Raw genomic sequence first — 19,859 nt, 5'->3', positions numbered from 1 at the left:
CCTGCTTGTAGCTGTGTCCAGCTTAATGTAACTAAGGCAATGTAATGTAACATAAATACTTGTTTTATTAAAAAAATAAAGTCAGTCTTTCTTGACCTCATATTTAACTGTTGACAGCACTGTAATGGTAAAACTTACAATTTCTAACCTACATTGTTTATAAATGGAACTATTAAATTCTTTCTAACATTTAAATTCTTTCTAAACATTTTAGTTGTTGAAATTATTTTTATAGGTAGTATGAAAAAATGTTTCCAAAAGTGGACCTTTAATCTCGGGGTGTTGTGGGATGGGGGCGTTCCACCTTCCCTTCAAGCCCCCATTCCACTGGATTCGCTCCTGGTTTGCCGTTTGATAATGTGTATTTATGCAGAAAACACGACCAGATAGATGGCTAAGAAAGTTGTATCTGCATTTTTTTACACCATGTCGTCCTCAGAAAGAGACTTTAGGTGCATTTAGGTGGGGGGGAAAAGCAGTTTGTATTTGTTTTTAATGCGTTGCGGGTCCTCAGCTGTTTTTAGCGAGGAGACACAAAGCGACTCAGAGTTTAAAAAGTGCTGGTGTGCTGCTGTCTTGTACAAAGCAGCAGATGAAACGATAAAAGGAGATGTTACAGCAGTGGATCCCCAGACCTCCCCCTGCCCAGCCAGTTTTAATGCTGCAATGCAGCTATAGATTCACAAAAATGAAACACACATACAATAAAGTTAACACAGCATATACGAGGTCTGTTAGAAAAGTATCTGACATTATTTTTTTCAAAAATTATTTTTTTTTTTTTTCGAAAAATTAATATTTTTCCTCTTTCCATGACAAAAACTCCTGTAACAGTGAAATGTGCCGTTCATTTCTAAACTGGACGCTGTCTTGATCCGGTATGTCCTCTGACTAGCACAGGAATTGTGAAAAGACGTGGACATCAGCACTTTTTCCGGCACATTAAGACAGACGTGCGGAGGAGTTCGGCGCGTCGTGGTGCAGCCAAAGAAACGCCGGGACATGTTGGGGCTTGTCCAGCTCAAGCTCAATTTCTCGGATATTCACACGACAGAAAAGCAACAGGAATCCGTCTGAAAGCTGTCCTGAGAGACCAACACCGAGGTGGTTTTGTGCCGCATCAAGAGCGGCACGGTGGCGCGTCCCTCGGCTTCTTTTTCCATGAAAAAAAAAACTCCTGTAACGGTGGAATGTGCCGGAAAAAGTACTGATGTCCCCGTCTTTTCACAATTCCTGTGCTAGTCAGAGGACATACCGGATCAAGACAGCGTCCAGTTTAGAAATGAACGGCACATTTCACTGTTACAGGAGTTGTTGTCATGGAAAGAGGAACAAAGGCGGAGGAATTCCGCGCGTTGCGGCGGAGCTGCATGGCGAAAAGAAACGCCGTGATGAAGCCTCACAGGACATGTTCTGGCATGTTCAGCTCATGCACAATCACAATCGGATATTCACACGACTGGAAAGCAACCGGAATCTGTCTGAAATCCACCTTTAAGCCGTCCTGTGAGACCAACACCGAGGTGGTTTTGTCCCGCGTAATGAATGGCTCCGTGGCGCGTCCCTCAGCTTCTTTTTCCATGAAAAAAAAACTCCTGTAATGGTGGAATGTGCCGGAAAAAGTGCTGACGTCCACATCTTCTGCCTTTTTGTGAAAGTCAGACGAGGTCCCGGATCAACAAAGCTTTCACGTTGGAAATGATCTGGTTGTTTGTGCGGGGTGTCAGCCTGTCCATCGGCGCTGGGAGCGCGCTGCGCTCTCAGCAGTTGTGGGCTGTCCTTAAAGGGGCAGTAACACCCCTTAATCTGTTTAATCGCCATAAAATCGTCCCTGAAAGCCATATTAATTTTTCAAACGGTGTCCACCTGGAGGTCTCTTACAGTTTCTGGAAAAAAATTGATGCAGCAAAGATCCAAATCATTCAGACATTTATTCGCAATAAAAAATAGACGAGAGGGGTGGACCACACCTCACTCAAAGCCTGCTCACAGGCGAATGAAGCAACCGACAGGCATGAAAAAACTCACGCATGCGCACGAGGGTTCAAGCTTGGCTGACGCAATCACATGTGATTCAAATCCATATGTTTTTTGAAATAAATAATAAGGTTGGATACTTTTCTAACAGACCTCATAAAAACAAAACATGTCACAGTACCACTAGGTATTAAAAGCCAGATTATTTTTTTCTTTGTTTGTTTGTTTGTTTTTGCTTAAATTTTTATTGTTTAGGTACTACTTTGAAATTAAAGACATGTTTTCCGTCGATCGCACATCTGGCGGTACTTTGTCTATAGGGTTTTAGCAACGTGCTTAGTAGCACTGATGAGTCCTTGTTTTCATTGCAGAGGTTGTTTTGATGCTTTCCCTTGCTTGCCTTGTAAATTCCAATGAACTTAAAAAAAAAATAGTAACACCAGCGACTGATCAACACGCAAGCAAACCGGAAGTGACGTCGCAGGTGTCAGGGTCCTCATGGTGGATAAAATGGATGGTATGGCACATCGTGCACATTCAAGTTTCCTGCTAAACAATGTGCATTGTTAGTGCATGCATGAAAATACCTTCATCAGTCATGTTCGGGTCTATCTGTGTTCCAGCAAGACTTTCTCTGAACTGGATTCCTTGCATGTGTCGATGCATGGCTTCATGGATAACATCATACAGGGGCTGATCCTGGAGGCAGACCAGAATTGAAATTCAGCACGAATGGGATTCCTGTTCATCAAAAAAAACAAAAAAACAAAAAAAACAAAACAGAAATCCTAATTTTTGTACTACTAGAGAATTTTTGTTATATTTATATTTGCCGCTGTGGTGATTCACAAGCTAAGTAGGTTCAGCAAATCAGGTATTTGTTCATTCATTAATGTTCTATACCCACTTACTCCTATTAACAATCATGGAGGGGCTGGAGTCTGTCCAAGCAGTCATAGGGCAAAAGGCGGGGTACACCCTGGACAGGACGCTAGTCTATCACAGGGCCACTTATAGACAGAAACACATTCACACATACACTCACACCTATGATCAATTCAGAGTCACCAAACCACCTAAATTGAGATGTGGGAGGAAGCCAGAGCACCCGGAGTGAATCCATGCAAATATGGGGAGAACATGCAAACTCCAAGATTCAAGATTCATTGAAGATTCAAAAAAATTTATTGATCTCTAAAAGGGCAAGTCATATCACACCCAAAAAGACAAAAATACAGCAATGAATCTACAATTATTACTAGTTGAACGTAATAATGGAACACATCAGAATTAAACAACCGCACATATACATTTGATTGTTTATGTATCTAAACTTTGAAACAGTCCATCTCCGAATTGAAGCAATGTGAGTGTGGGTTGCAGCAGCTTCATGCCGTGCAGCCACACTTGGGGGTTGGAGGTGGGAGGTTGCTGCAGCCGTGCCACGCTGTCTCCTGGAGGGGGAAGGAGTGGCAGAGTGGAGGCCAGGCTGGGGCAGGGGCGGGGACAGAAAAACAAAGGAGGGTGTTGTGAAAGTGTAGTGACACGGACCCACAACAGGGGGCGCAAATGAACGGTCAATAGATGAGCCAAAAAGTAACAATTTAATGTTGTGAAGGTGCACAACGAATATACAGACAATCTCAGAATCTGATAACAGTCAATCCACAAAGGTGACGTGTGGGCAGGCTCGAAGATAGAAGACGTCTGTCCTGAGAAGAGCCGGAACCACACGATTTCCACCGCCACCGAACCTGGTGAACACTGGAGCCGCCAAGTCCCGAATTCCCAGGTGATCACCGTCCCCGACTGTCGGATCTGGTACTGCTGGCGAAGAGCAAAGACAGTCAAGTGTGGGTGTGTGTACACCCCGTAACAACAACGGTGGGAATGCCACCTCCACCTCTAACACACACTCGTGCAGCGTCTGTGTAACCACTTATCTGAATCTGCAGGCTGAGAAGGTTACCTCCAGAAGTACGATATCTCGGCGATGAGGTGGAGCTGACGTCTGGGTTTTATGGAGTGAGATGATGAAGTATGAATGAGTGACAGCTGTCAGGAAATAATGAGTGACAGCTGTCACTCCCGGCTGTGTCCGTGGCGGCAGCGCCCTCTCGTGCCTGAAGCCCGCACTTCAGGCAGGGCGCCCTCTGGTGGTGGGCCAGCAGTACCTCCTCTTCTAGCGGCCCACACAACAGAGGGGAAGGGGTGGGGGTCATGTGTGCAGATGAGTTCATATCAGTCTGTGGGGGGGACATGTTATGTGCAGACGCAGGTTGAGGAGCAGACCAACGTCTGACCGATCCCAGCGCTAAATAACCAGAAAGCGGTTACAAAAACAAATTTATTTCCCTCTTGTGCAATACTTTGTGTACAACATAAATGTGCGGTTGTCTGGCGAGGTGAAGGACGGCGCGCTCTCCAGCGACCAAATGGCTCAAAGCTCGGCGCTTCTGGACCCAGACTCACCGCCGAACACCCCCAAGGTGGATACGACAAACTGACTCTGTGAAGGATGGAAAAGGTGAGGTAAGTCAACAGAGCTACAACAAATATCCTTCAGAGGCACACACTATCAGCAACACATTCAGGTCTGAATTTAAGCTTTATGTAAATGAGCAGCTTCTCACAACAGGTGGAGGATCATCATTCCATACGCTACGGCAGTGAGAAGCAAACTGCACAATTCTCATCACTGTTCAAATATACTGCGTAACAAAATACCAAATTACTGTTAACACTTATTCAGACAATCATCACCTCTGATGTGTGCTGACAGCATGTGTCCCTCACCCGTCCTCCTTCACAGGCACGATGTGTCAAACCCTGGCGCGGTCCTCAGCGTCTCACAAACGAACGTCACAAGGTCGAGTTCCCGGCAATTCTGCTCGAATCACTCATGGCTTAAATGCAGAACGCCAGCTCATTATCTGCTTCAGCTGAAAGTCTTTAAGTTTGCACGTGAGCATCATCCACAGGTGCTGCAAGTCATTAGGCCTGCACGTGAACATCCTCCACAAGTGCAGCCAATAATGCTGATGAGGGTGAAGGACTCTTCTGCCAGCACCTTCTCCACAGACAAAAACCAGTTTGCATACCACCTGGAGAGCAAAGAAAAGAAAACAATACCAAAATGTCCAGCCAAGCCCCCCAACATACAACAGGGCAGATGAAGAGGGAGCCAAATGCTTCACCAAGGCTGTTGAAATCCTTCTGGAGGAAAACAGCGGGGCATTTTGACCTTTGGTATCTGACAAGGCTGCCATGTTTGGGTTGGCAGAGAGACACAGAATTCCAATATGGCCTCTTTAACCATCCAGATCCAATTGTGAATATTCACTGGTCTCCAACATCAATTCCTTTGCAGGGCAGACAATTGCTCTGAGATGGTTTCCAACTTGTGTTTAAGTTCAAAAGTTAATGCAGTCTGAGATTATACCACCTTGCCCACCTCTTTAATCATGACAGACAGATGTGGGTTTGTGGCTTTGGTAGCAGCCGTCTTACCAATTTTCTGGTAGGTCAGGGCAGCGCATAATCCAAGCAGCAAAAGCCCTCATACCATCCAGATCCAATTGTGAATATTCACTGGTCTACAACATCAATTCCGTTGCAAGGCAGACAATTGCTCCGAGATAGTTTCCAACTTGTGTTTAAGTTCAAAAGTTAATGCAATCTGAGATTGTACCACCTTGCCCACCTCTTTAATCATGGCAGACAGATGTGGGGTTTACAGCATGACACGGGAGTGGATTTTCACTCCCGTCCCATCCCACTCCCAGAACAAAAAAATCCCATCCTGTCCAATCCCGGACTGGAGTAAAAAAATAAATCCCATCCCGTCCCACTCCTGTAAAGATGACTCCCAATCCCATCCCACTCCCACTCAAAATCAGTCCCACTCCCATCCCACTCCCGTTTGTCTTGTTTTTCCTCCCTTGTGATTGGCAAGGGATCTATTTGCATTTCAGCTGTTTCTTTGCCCTGAATAGCCATGTTACGCACAGAGAAGAGAAACTACAGTAAGGACTACTGTAACAAGTTAGCCAAATTTCGTCATGGTTTCCCAACAACTTGCGTCCTATCCAACATTTTGAACTGAAAGCACACCACATCGCAAAATTCAAAATCCTCTACCCACCATTTCCTCTACCAACTGGTGAAAGAACAGCTTGTGGCCACATAGGTTTATATTTTGTTTCATGCAACCTTTTAGTAAATGACACTGGTTGCCCCTGAAAATATCAAATTGTACAACCACCACAAAAAGTGAACTATAGGCATCTGGTTTACTATGTGTGCATGTGAAAAAAGTTACTTAATGCCATTATATTACTTGCATGGATTTTATTGAACAAAATGCAGTCTCAAATGTTTGCTACACCACAGTGGCAATTAAGGAGTTGAGTCAACCAGACAGAGACAATTACCCAAATGTATGAAATACCAACCAAGAGTTTTAACGTTTTAAGTTTTAATGTTATTCTACTAAAGAGGTCAAGTCAAGTTAGCTTTGTCATTTTTTTCATATATAAGTATTTAACAACGAACAGTATTTGTATTCACACAGAAAAACCACACCTCTTGTAATCACACACACAAAAAATCTTTCAGTGTTTGAAGTGGAGGCTTGCTCAGTGGCAATGGAATAGAAGTCCAAAAGTCTCTTCAAGCATCACTGTGTGTGTGTGTGTGTGTGTGTGTGTGTGTGTGTGTGTGTGTGTGTGTGTGTGTGTGTGTGTGTGTGTGTATATATATATATATATATATATATATATATATATATATATATATATATATACGAGGTCTGTCAATAAAGTATAGGTCCTTTTTATTTTTTTCAAAAACTATATGGATTTCATTCATATGTTTTTACGTCAGACATGCTTGAACCCTCGTGCGCATGCGTGAGTTTTTCCACGCCTGTCGGTGACCTCATTCGCCTGTGAGCACTCCTTGTGGGAGGAGTCGTCCAGCCCCTCGTCGGAATTCCTTTGTCTGAGAAGTTGCTGAGAGACTGGCGCTTTGTTTGATCAAAATTTTTTCTAAACCTGTGAGGCACATCGAAGTGGACACGGTTTGAAAAATTCAGCTGGTTTTCAGTGAAAATTTTAACGGCTGATGAAAGATTTTGAGGTGATACTGTCGCTTTAAGGACATCCCACGGAGCGGGCCGTCACGCAGCGCTCCCAGATGCCATCATCAGCCTGTTTCAAGCTGAAAACCTCCACATTTCAGGCTCTATTGATCCAGGACGTCGTGAGAGAACAGAGAAGTTTCAGAAGAAGTCGGTTTCAGCATTTTATCCAGATATTCCACTGTTAAAGGAGATTTTTTTAATGAAAGACGTGCGGACGGATTGCAGCGTCGACTCGCAGCCGCCGCGACGCTCTGCCACTGGAAAAACACCTCTGTTGGAAGCCTTAAGGACAAGTTGGAACATGCCCAGCTGTTAAACAATTTCTCAGATCCTCACTCCACTGAAAGCCATCAAAAGCCGCCTGGATTTTACAAATGGTTATCAACACGGAGGTGTTTTTCCTGTGGCGGAGCGTCGCGGCGGCTGCGAGCCGACGCTGCAATCCGTCTGCACGTCTTTCATTAAAAAAATCTCCTTTAACAGTGGAATATCCGGATAAAATGCTGAAACCGACTTCTTCTGAAACTTCTCTGTTCTCTCACGACATCCTGGATCAATAGAGCCTGAAATGTGGAGGTTTTCAGCTTGAAACAGGCTGACGACGGCGCCTGGGAGCGCTGCGCGACGTTCCGCTCCGTGGGAAGTCCTTAAAGCGACAGTATCACCTCAACATCTCTCATCAGCCGTTAAAATTTTCACCGAAAACCAGCTTAATTTTTCAAACCGTGTCCACTTCGATGTGCCTCACAGGTTTAGAAAAAATTTTGATCAAACAAAACGCCAGTCTCTCAGCAACTTCTCAGACAAAGGAATTCTGACGAGGGGCTGGACGACTCCTCGTATATATATATATATATATATATATATATATATATATATATATATATATATATATATATATATATATATATATATATATATATATATATATATATATACGAGGTCTGTTAGAAAAGTATCCGACCTTTTTATTTTTTTCAAAAACCATATGGATTTGAATCACATGTGATTGCATCAGCCAAGCTTGAACCTTCGTGCGCATGCGTGAGTTTTTTCACACCTGTCGGTTGCGTCATTCGCCTGTGAGCAGGCTTTGAGTGAGGAGTGGTCCACCCCTCTCGTCTTTTTTTTCATTGTTTAGGAATGGCTCAGAGACTGCCACTTTGCTTGATCAAACTTTTTTCAGAAACTGTGAGGCACATCCAAGTGGACACCATTCAAGAAATTCAGATGGTTTTCAGTGAAAATTTTATGGGCTTCAGAGAGATTAAGGAGTGTTACTATTGCTTTAAGGCAGGCCCACAGCAGCTGATGGCGTGCCGCGCTCCGAGCCGCGATCGACAGGCTGAACGACCATTTCATTTCTAAACGGATGGCTGTATGGATCCGTGACCATCGTGTGCAATTTCTCTGGTTATCACAAAAGCTGGACATCAACCATTTTCCGGCAGATTTCACTTTTCACAAGAGATTTTGTCATGGAAAGCAGCGCGGAGGCTTCGCGCGTCAAGACGGATTCGCTGATGGAGCGAAACAAAACCACCTCAATTTTGGTCTCACAGGACGGCTTTGAGATGGCGTTCAGACAGTCGGTGGTTTTTCAGTCGTGTGATTATCCGAGAAATTGTGGATGAGCCTGGACATGCCAGAACATGTCCTGTGAGGCCTCATCACGGCGTTGCTTTGCGCCATGTGGCACCGCCGCGACGCGCAAAGCCTCTGCTCCTCTTTCCATGACAAAAACTCCTGTAACAGTGGAATGTGCCGTTCATTTCCAAACTGGACGCTGTGTTTTATCCGGGATGTCGTCTGACTAGCACAGGAATTGTGAAAAAAAAGTGGACATCAGCACTTTTTCGGCACATTGAGACAGACGTGCGGAGGAATTCCGCGCGTCGCGGCAGTGCCGCATGGCGCAAAACAACGCCGTGATGAAGCCTCACAGGACATGTTCTGGCATGTCCAGACTCATCCACAATTTCTCGGATAATCACACGACTGAAAAACCGCCAACAGCTGTCTGAACGCCATCTCAAAGCCATCCTGTGAGACGAAAACGGAGGTGGTTTTGTCTCGCTCCATCAGCAAATCCTCCGCGCGGCTTTCCATGACAAAATCTCTTGTTAAAAGTGAAATCTGCCAGAAAATGGTTGATGTCCAGCTTTTGTGATAACCAGAGAAATTGCACACGATGGTCATGGATCCATACAGCCATCCGTTTAGAAATGAAACGGTCGTTCAGCCTGTCGATCGCGGCTCGGAGCACGGCGCACCATCACCCGCTGTGGGCCATCCTTAAAGCGACAGTAACACTCCTTATTCTCTCTGAAGCCCATAAAATTTTCACCGAAAACTATCTGAATTTCTCGAATGGTGTCCACTTAGATGTGCCTCACAGTTTCTGAAAAAATTTTGATCAAGCAATGCGGCAGTCTCTGAGCCATTCCTAAACAATGAAAAAAAAGACGAGAGGGGTGGACCACTCCTCACTCAAAGCCTGCTCACAGGCGAATGACGCAACCGACAGGCGTGAAAAAACTCACGCATGCGCACGAAGGTTCAAGCTTGGCTGATGCAATCACGTGATTCAAATCCATATGGTTTTTGAAAAAAATAAAAAGGTTGGATACTTTTCTAACAGACCTCGTGTATATATATATATATATATATATATATATATATATATATATATATATATATATATATGAGTGGACAGGTGAAGTGGAGGCTTGCTCAGTGGCAATGGAATATCAGTCCAAAAGTCTCTCCAAGCATCACTGTGTGTGTGTGTGTGTGTGTGTGTTTTAAATGTTGCTGTGAAGAAATAAAAGTGAATTAACATTTTCTGGGTCAAGGGAGGTACGCCTCTCCTCAATCAGTCTCCCAGCAACACTGAATGAACATTCAGAGGGAGTACTTGTTGCTGGGATTGCCAGCAGCTTCTTGGCAACCGGCACTAGCCCACCTGACATCTCCTGCCAGACAGCAAGAAGAGACTGACCGCGGGTGTTGATGTTCTGCAGCATGTACTGCAGCACCAAATCTCAGCCCGAAGCCAATTCCCCTTTGACACAGTCCTCCCTCTCCTCCTCTTCTACACAACTTGCGTAGAAGTTGTGAACCTCTGTGGTCTCTGCACTCAGTGGTGTATCTGAGGAAAGAAGACATTATTATAGAACAATGCTGTTTGAGAGAGAGAGAGAGAGAGAGAGAGAGAGAGACATACACACACAGAGAGAGAGAGAGAGACAGTGAGTAACATTTTGTAATGATGTAAATAATGTTCATTGGGTGCTGCTTTACTAGTGCTATTCACCCTCTTTCTCCTCCTCCTCCTCACGGACCCTGTCTCCCTGTTCTGGCACTGTTGTCATGAGTTCTGTAAGGGTGTTGATGACCTCCTCATACTCCTGAGCGTTGAGAGTCTTTCTCAGGAAACTCCTCAGGGAAGGAGAGAGCGCTGTGGCTACCTTGTGGTACAGGTGGATTTAGAATTTCAAATCCACTGCCTGGGCTAACTTTCCTTTCAGCTAGGGGGGTGGAGTGGATAAATACATTGGAGTTAATATTTGCAACATAAACATTATCAGGGCATATACATTCTCAAGCAGACAGGTATGTTGCACTTTGTGATTTTTAAGATGCTTTCCTGGTTATAATGGGCAATCATTCTGTTTCCGATCTGCTCAGCAGCCTGGAAACTATGCCTGAAATTAGTGATTTAGGCTGGGGATAGCCAGGCTGGGTTAAGCCCTGTTATTAGGTAGGACTAGGCTACCTGTGACTTGAATTACCTCCAACTACAGTAAAAACCAGCACTGTACTAATTTAAATATTACCTCTTTCACAATTGGGCTGTCCTCATCCTGGATCATTAGCCCCCTCAGCAGTGTTGTCTTGGTTGGCAGGACAAGGTGAAGGGCAGGCGAGTCGTCCTTGGAGAGGTGCCTGGTGGCCTCATCAAAAGGAGTAAGGAGTTGGATGAGGTCCTCCAGAAGGTAAGAATCAATGTTGTGGAGGAAGCGGAGCTCTCTGCGTTGGAGGAGGATATTGTGTAGCTTCCCAGCCTTCAAAGCAGCGTTAATGGACTGTAGCATCAGAAGTCTCGAGTTCCACCTGGTCTCGATTGCCTGCTTCAGCGTCTGATCCAGCTCCTTCTGTAATCTGAAGAACATTTGAAGACAGTCCACAAGAAACATAAGGCTAAAGTTATTGCAAATACCACCGTCTGAAATAACGATTCAACAAAGCAATATACAGTTGTGAAAAAAAAACTCAATTGCAAAAATTCATTTTTTTAATATTATTTATGTATTATTATTTATATATTTACATTATAATTACGCTTTATCCATCTTTAAAAGAACCATAAGAGGCAAGCCAAGCATGACAGGATATCATCTGATCTTACCCTGCTTTTTTGAAGTGGGACACAAGGATCTTGCACTCCTTCATCAGCTTGGTGACTTTGTGGTCCTCTTCCAGCTGGTCGAATGCATATTTGAGGGCCAAATTTAAATTATGGCCGGCACAGGACAACCGGACATAATCCTTAAATGCTGCAACCACATTGGACCCATTGTCTGTGACAAACACGTTGTTTTTGCTCTGGATGCCAAATTCCTATGATGGGTCAAAGAAAAGAGGGATGAGGGGAAAGAAAGACAAATACACACGTTTTTAGCAAATGATAGCCCTGACAATGATATTAAAACATAATAATCATAATTTAATACTAATACTAATTTCACTTTCAAACCACATTGCAAAGCTTAATAGCACATAAAATATACCAAAGATGACAATACAATGCTACACATACAGCATGCTTTGCTGAGCACATATATGAACACAATATAATAGCAAGATGTACCATAAGGATTTCTTCGACGATGGCTCGGATGTGGTCCCCAGACTTCACTCCTATCACTTCCTTCGTGGCTAGGATGCAGTCTGACATCTCCCAATTGTGGATGTAGTGCACAGTGACCGTTATGTAATTCATGTTGGTTCTCTCTTCTAACCACAGATCTGTGGTAAACGCATGGTCTCTGCTCTAAATATAGAAGATAAAATGTATTTTATTGTCAGTATTCACATGTACACTTTACACTATTCACATTAGTAGTAGTACTTTATTTGTCACTATACAAGTACAGTGAGATGTCATTTGGAAACAACCCACAGATGCCCACAAAAGTAAAGGTAAGTTAAACAATACAGCTACTGTACATCAATATTTAAAATATATAAAACTATAAAAATCCACAATAAAAATATACAATCAAGTAATGATTTGTGAAGATTAAGAAAAATAATAAATAGGTGCAGGGTTCAAGTATTCACTGACCAAGTTAGCAGTGCATTAGAGGTAGATTAACAGTACGGGGCACACACGTACACACACACACACACACACACACACACACACACACACACACACACACACACACACACACACACACACACACACACACACACACACACACACACACACACAGACCAACTGCAGAGATGGCAGCATGGTGAATTCACAATGACATTGAAACTTGAAAACACTCACTTCGGTGCAGACATTAAAGGGATATACTGTTCAAGCCTACACACCTTTTTGAGCTCCTCCAGAACGGTGGCCTTCACTTTTTCGTATTCAGCGTCTACGTGTCTGGAGACGGTCCTCGCTGAGGGCAGGAGGTCTTCTGCTAAGATGGCACCTCCGTGTGTAGATCCGATATCAAGTAACTCCTGAGCCACCGACAGAAACCCTCGCCCCTCCACGATGGCAAAGGGGCGCAGGTCGAGGCTGCACATATGAGCTATTTTTTCAGTGATTCAGACCTTCACGCCGGCAGGTAATTTTCGTTTAAGAAATGAATCCATTTTGGGCTGGGTGCATTCCTTTATATTACAGGTGTGTCTTTGAAGCCCACTTTTTCCGACTCCGTGGAGTACTTAACACAGATCAGGCAGATTCTGCACGCTGCATACACGGTTTCATTTCCATCAACTTCGACACGATAAAATTTTTGCAGTACAGCTGACCTACCCTTTAGGTCTACGAGTCTTACAGCACTGTCTTTGTTTCTAACTTTCCGTTGTATTTTTTCTTTTTCTCCTTTCTCCATGATGTCGTCTGCGTGTGGCTGTGTTAGCTTGGTTTTCGCAGAAAGAATTTGGGCTTGCAGGTGCGCTGTATTTAAGTTCCGGCCCGAAAATACGGATGCTGCTGGCGCGGAGTGGAAGTCAAAGCAGTGTTGGATATGTAGTTCTTTACTGAAAAACGACTGTAACAATGGACAGGTGTAATTTTGGTTGTTTTAAATAGATGAAAATCATCATCTATTTTTGGCATTCCTTCTCCTGCCCACTCCCGTTCATTTTTATTCCCGTCCCATCCCAATCACGTGATTGATGAAATTTTGACTCCCATCCCGCGGGAATCCCGCAGGAATCAGGTGACCCACGGGAATTCCCGAAAAATGTCATCCTCTAGTGGGGTTGTGGTTTTGGTAGCAGCCATCTTGCCAATTTTCTGGTAGGTCAGGGCAGTGCATAATCCAAGCAGCAAAAGACCTCCTAGCATAAAGGCAAATATGAATAAATCCTCAACTTCTCAGAACAAGACTTTAGACATGGTTTTTGGTGGTCTAAGGTGCTTTCTGGTGAAAGACAATACCAATGCACTACTCTGAGGTCAGCAACACCTCATTTTTAGACCAGCATGTCCACACAAGCAGAACTGTTTTTTGTGATTGGGTGGAAATTTGCAATGACACTTGTGCTGCTTTATGCCAGGTGTAAGACAGAGCCCTCTGTGGGACATACCCACACAATTTTTGGGAGGAAGACAGATCTGTCCTCCCTGAATGGAGACCGGACATGACAAGATCCAGTTCCACTGCATTTAATGCAACTAGCAACATGCAGAGCAGGGAGCTCAATGGGATAAGGAGTTGGACTACGAATATTATACCTGGGTTTCATCCCCATTCAACCTATTGTTTTGTGTCGTTGGATGAGACTTCATTTGCATTGTCCCAGTCCACCTAACTATAAAGATCACTGGGAAATGAACCTGCACTGAAGTGAATGAGCCTCTCATACACTTCACACTGTGAATTCTGGGGATAAGCGTCAGACAGCACTCACTAAAGTGGTGAATAATCTTCTACTTGTGATGGATACCACGATAGTGCTGCTATTGTTAGATTAGGAGAAGTGCCATCTGTAATGGTGTGAAGACCTTTGAAAAGATGAGGCGATTGGTTGAAGAAGAGAGATGTACTAGGCGAAAGGCTGCTGAGGCACTAAAACTAGAACAGCCTCATGGGTTTATGGAGACATGTGAACCACCATGCTCTTGTTGAGTGGCAAGGATAATAAGAACTGGCAAAGTTTTCTCATGACTGACATCTACTCACTATCATTGTGTCTTGTATTGAGCCCTCTCCTATGCTCTCGCTATAAACCACCTCTTGGTCAGGTATTGTAAAGCTAGGGAATGGCTCTGTGACTGTTGGTGAAGCAAAGGGCAACAGCATCCTGTCAGTCTGTTACTTTGCTTCTGAGAACTGGGGCCTCATGTATAAAGGTTGCGTACGCACAAAAATGTGACATACATCCGTCAATGACCGTGGAAATGTGCTGTGCTCGATGCCAAGTTCATGGCTGGTGTACACAAATTTCTACTGCTATTGTTCCTCTGGCAACACTTACAGGTGCAGCAGGGAAACTGTTAATATTGTGAAAACAAGAAGTCATCAGAGCAATGTGCACATCAGTGAGGAAATAGTTTATTTGTTTAATTGTCCTGAATGAAAACCAGCATGGGCACATTTGGGCATGTGCGCTTTCAAAAATGCTTATTTATTTGTTTATTTGTTTTATGTTTTGCAGGTGAAACTAGAGCTGCAGAACGAACCCCAACACAGATCAAGATAGGCGGTACAATGAACTCCATTCCCACATTCAGACAATAGTGGAGGGGGCAAATGGGACACGGCCAGTTGGGTGGATATCAATATCTGGTGTGGAGACACCGGCTCTGCTGGTGAAACTACGAGTAAAAAAAATACAGCTATGTGTATTGTGAGCAGCCTATTGTAAGACCAGTATAATGACAACATTTATGAGTTCAGTACGGGATGATCCATGTCATCTTCAGGGGTTTCCACCACTCTGGTGAGATTCACCCCCTTTTTGTCAAAGGGGGTGAATTCCTCTGTCCCCTCCTTTGCAATCTACCATCTGACCTTTTTTTTTTCTTATTTCAGTGTGTGTGCTGCTCTGAGCCTCAGCATTTATATAGCCTCATACATGCACACACTCATGTCTTTTTTGTTTCACATTGCGGTCAGCTGCGTGAGACAAGGAAGACCAAGGCACAGCTTTTGTCTTTTCTGCACTCTGCCTCTACAAGTAATTTAATTTTTTACACATGACAACACAGAGATGATGGCGGATGTCATCAAACAGTACACTTCACACTTATGGTACTGCCAACATGACACAACCAAACTATTTAAAGAAATTTGCATATTCAGATGGAGGCGTAGACAGGGAGAACTTTAATGGTTCTTCATGGGTGCTCAATTCCACGTTGATTGGGATGTACAAAAGGAACGTGCTTGGATCCATGCATACACACAATCTGATAAATCTGAAGGTTTTTGTGCGAGTTTCTGGATTTTGATGTATGCCATGTTTCAGTCGCAAAACCTCGTTAGTTTTTAAGACCAGTTAGCCGATTAACCACTACCGCTTAGTGGCTAATGACGACCCGTTCTGAACCCATGGTTAGCTATCAGTTAGCAACTAATGGCGGCGCAATTACTCGCAAATCGACACCACCGCCTAACCGAAAATTACTTTAACATTTCGCAACGAATGAACCAGCACTCCTCGTCTAATACTGCCATACCAATTCCTCAAAACAAATTAATTAATTATGAATGAATGAATTTATTCGGCACACAGAACAACAACACAAACAATAACACACTCATAAAAAGAACAACGTACAATAAATCTGTAGCCGAAAGGGTGAAGGCAGAAGCAAAGCTTATAGATACCCTCCCCTTATACCATAAAAAATAAATAAAGTAAAGGATGTATACATATGAGGAATTTTATGGTTTTGATGATACTGGATTTTTCATCTGAACTCCCCACATATAAACATATATACTCATAACAACAATCCAAAAGAAATGTGCGCAAACAAAACAACTCAGTGCACCAGAATTTTAAAATGTAACCAAACGAGCAACAGTACATAAACCCAAGCACAACAACAAAATGATAAACCTAATTTTCCAAACTATAACGAGTAAGTATATTATTTTTGTAAAGTCTTGTAAAGCTGACTAAGGTACCAAGTAACTTAATATTATCAGGACACTTATTCCAAATATCAACACCCTTAACAGAAACACAATGAGTTTTTGCAGTAGTTCTGATCCTTAGTTTCTCAAATACTAAACAGATCCTGGACATGTTTAGGCAAGAGTTTATTTTTTACTTTATACATAATTTGTATTGTGATATAATCAACAAAATCCCAGAATTTTAAAATTTGCAAACCAACAAATAACAGATTTGTTGGCTCCCAATATGGCTTGCTTCTAATAATTCTTATAGCTTTCTTTTGCAATAGAAATATTGGATTAGTATTGGTTCTATATGTTTTTCCTCAAACCTCAACACAGTACGTCATATATGGAACAAGCATGATACAAAATAGCCAAAGAATGTTGGGAGAGGAAGTCTTGTACTTTATGCAGAATTGCAATGACTTTTAACATTTTAGATTTAACATAGTTAATATGCGTTTTCCAGCTTAGTTTATCATCAATATAAACACCAAGAAATTTTGTACTTGTTACAATTTCAGTTTCAGTATCATGTAATAATAAATTTCTATTTACATTCCTGGGCTTACTACCAAATATGATACACTTAGTTTTACCATAATGGAGCGATAATTGATCATTTGTTTGAATCGAACCACAGTTTAAATTTATGTAATTCATTCTCAAGAAATACTAAGGTGATCGCCGGCCACTAGCCCTAAGCTTCACTAAAAGACCCAGAATTTAGGTAAAGTTGAGGCCACGGCACGCTCCATTTATTAATAAATGAATTAAAAGAGTAAAAAGCGTAAAACAAAACTATACCAGTATGCTAGCCATACCAAAGGGAAAATAAGTGCATCTTAAGTCTGGACATGAAAGTCTCCACAGAATCTGACTGTTTTATTTACGCAGGGAAATCATTCCACAGAACAGGAGCACAATAAGAGAAAGCTCTATGACCTGCAGACTTCTTATTCACCCTAGGGACACAAAGTAGTCCTGCACCTGAGAGCACAAAGCCCAGGCCAGTAAGTATGTTTAATTAGGTCAGCTAAGTAGGGAGGCACTAGTCTGTGAACAATTTTATAGACTAGTAGCAAAACCTTAAAATCTGATCTCACTGGGACAGGAAGCCAGTGAAGGGATGCCAAAATGGGTGTAATGTGGTCAAACTTTCTTCGTCATGTCAAAAGTCTGGCTGCAGCATTTTGAACCAATTGGAGAGCCCTAATGCTAGACTGCGGTAAACCAGAAAATAGAACATTGCAGTAGTCCAATTGAGAAGAGATAAATGTATGGATCGGGGTCTCAGCATCAGCCAAAGACAGGATGGGACGAATCTTCGCTATATTTCACAGGTGGAAAAAAGCAGTCCTCGTAATATTTCTAATGTGGAGGTCAAAGGACAATGCAGGATCAAAAATTACCCCAAGGTTCCTCAATTTGTCAGTGTGATGTATAACACAGGAGTGCAGGCTAAGCGTTAACTGGTCAAATTGATGCTGACGTCTCACTGGACCAAGAACCATCATTTCAGTCTTATCATAGTTTAAATGTAGGAGGTTTCTAGACATCCAGCTTCTCACTGATGCAAGGCAATCTTCTAAGGATTTTATATGAACGAGATTACCAGCAGTTATCGGCATGTATAACTGAGTATCATCAGCATAGCAGTGAAAGGTAATCCCAAAATGCCATAATATGTGCCCAAGGGGTGCTATATAAAGGGAGAAAAGCAGGAGGCCTAAGACAGACCCCTGTGGAACCCCAAATTTCATGTCACTAAGGTTAGAGGTAGTGCTACTGTACAAAACATAGTGAGAACGACTGGTAAAGTATGATATCAGCCATGCAAGGGCACTCCCAGTAATGCCAAAATTATTTTGCAGCCTATCAAGTAGAATATAATGATCCACGGTATCAAATGCAGCACTGAGATCTAACAGCACCATAACCATAGTGGTGTCCGAATCCATTGTAAGCAGAAGATCATTCATCACTTTAGTGATAGCTGTCTTTGTGGAATGATATTTTCTAAAAGCAGACAGCAGTGGCTCAAAGAGATTATTCTCAGTAAGATAGTCCACAATCTGCCATGACACCACTTTTTCCAGAATTTCCAGACAGTTTTTCAATACACTATGGTCAAGATTAGGTTTCTTAAGTAATAGTTTAATCACTGCAGATTTGAAACATTAAGGAACAGATACAGAAGTTAAAGAAATATTAATAGCACAGTTGGCCCAAGAGTGGGCCACAGATCCTTAAACAGTTTTGTTGGTATAGGATCAAATAATCAGGTTGTGCTTTTTGTTGACATTACGAGTTTCGTCAGCATGCCTAGTGAGATACTATCAAATTCTGTAAATCTAGGTAATACCTCAATAATGGTGCCTACCTCAATAGCAGGGTGTAGTGGCTGGGTTAAGGCATGCTGGGATATGTTTAAACTAATGTCTTCTATTTTCTTCTCAAAGTAATCCAGGAAATCTTGTGCTGTATAAGGAGACCAAACTACAGGTGGTTGTCCATGAATAAGTGTTGCCACCGTGTCGAACAAGAACTTTGAGTTATGCTTGTTTTTGTTGATCAAATCAGAGTAATAGGTCTGCTTTGTAGCCAATAATGCATGCTTATACAACCCCTGGCAAAAATTATGGAATCACCGGCCTCAGAGGATGTTCATTCAGTTGTTTAATTTTGTAGAAAAAAAAGCAGATCACAGACATGACACAAAACTAAAGTCATTTCAAATGGCAACTTTCTGGCTTTAAGAAACACTATAAGAAATCAAGAAAAAAAGATTGTGGCAGTCAGTAACGGTTACTTTTTTAGACCAAGCAGAGGAAAAAAATATGGAATCATTCAATTCTGAGGAAAAAATTATGGAATCACCCTGTAAATTTTCATCCCCCAAATTAACACCTGCATCAAATCAGATCTGCTCATTGACATTGACCCTATGCCATGACATTGACCCTATGTGTCTTTTTGCAAGGAATGTTTTTGCAGTTTTTGCTCTATGGCAAGATGCATTATCATCTTGAAAAATGATTTCATCATCCCCAAACATCCTTTCAATTGTCCAAAATATCAACATAAACTTGTGCATTTATTGATGATGTAATGACAGCCATCTCCCCAGTGCCTTTACCTGACATGCAGCCCCATATCATCAATGACTGTGGAAATTTACATGTTTTCTTCAGGCAGTCATCTTTATAAATCTCATTGGAAAGGCACCAAACAAAAGTTCCAGCATCATCACCTTGCCCAATGCAGATTTGAGATTCATCACTGAATATGACTTTCATCCAGTCATCCACAGTCCACAATTGCTTTTCCTTAGCCCATTGTAACCTTGTTTTTTTCTGTTTAGGTGTTAA

At 42.5% G+C, this 19,859-nt stretch overlaps 1 protein-coding gene across 2 annotated transcripts in view; it reads right to left on the bottom strand.

Annotated features, from left to right (window-relative positions):
* Window positions 1–19,859, bottom strand: part of LOC117512550 (glycogen debranching enzyme-like) — a 279,336-nt gene that overhangs the window by 44,595 nt on the left and 214,882 nt on the right. For both annotated transcript variants that reach the window (XR_004561327.1, XM_034172666.1), the window contains exon 26: window positions 2,565–2,676. Coding sequence is in view for 1 of the 2 variants with exons in the window: in XM_034172666.1 (XP_034028557.1) it covers window positions 2,565–2,676 (112 nt within the window). In the remaining variant the exon portion in view is untranslated. The remainder of the gene's footprint in view (window positions 1–2,564; window positions 2,677–19,859) is intronic.

This window comes from Thalassophryne amazonica, chromosome 1 (assembly GCF_902500255.1).
Source record: "Thalassophryne amazonica chromosome 1, fThaAma1.1, whole genome shotgun sequence".
In the NCBI taxonomy this organism is placed as follows: Eukaryota; Metazoa; Chordata; class Actinopteri; order Batrachoidiformes; family Batrachoididae; genus Thalassophryne; species Thalassophryne amazonica.
The sequence above is the reverse complement of the archived record's forward strand: the minus strand, read 5'-3'. Positions and strand labels throughout refer to the sequence as shown.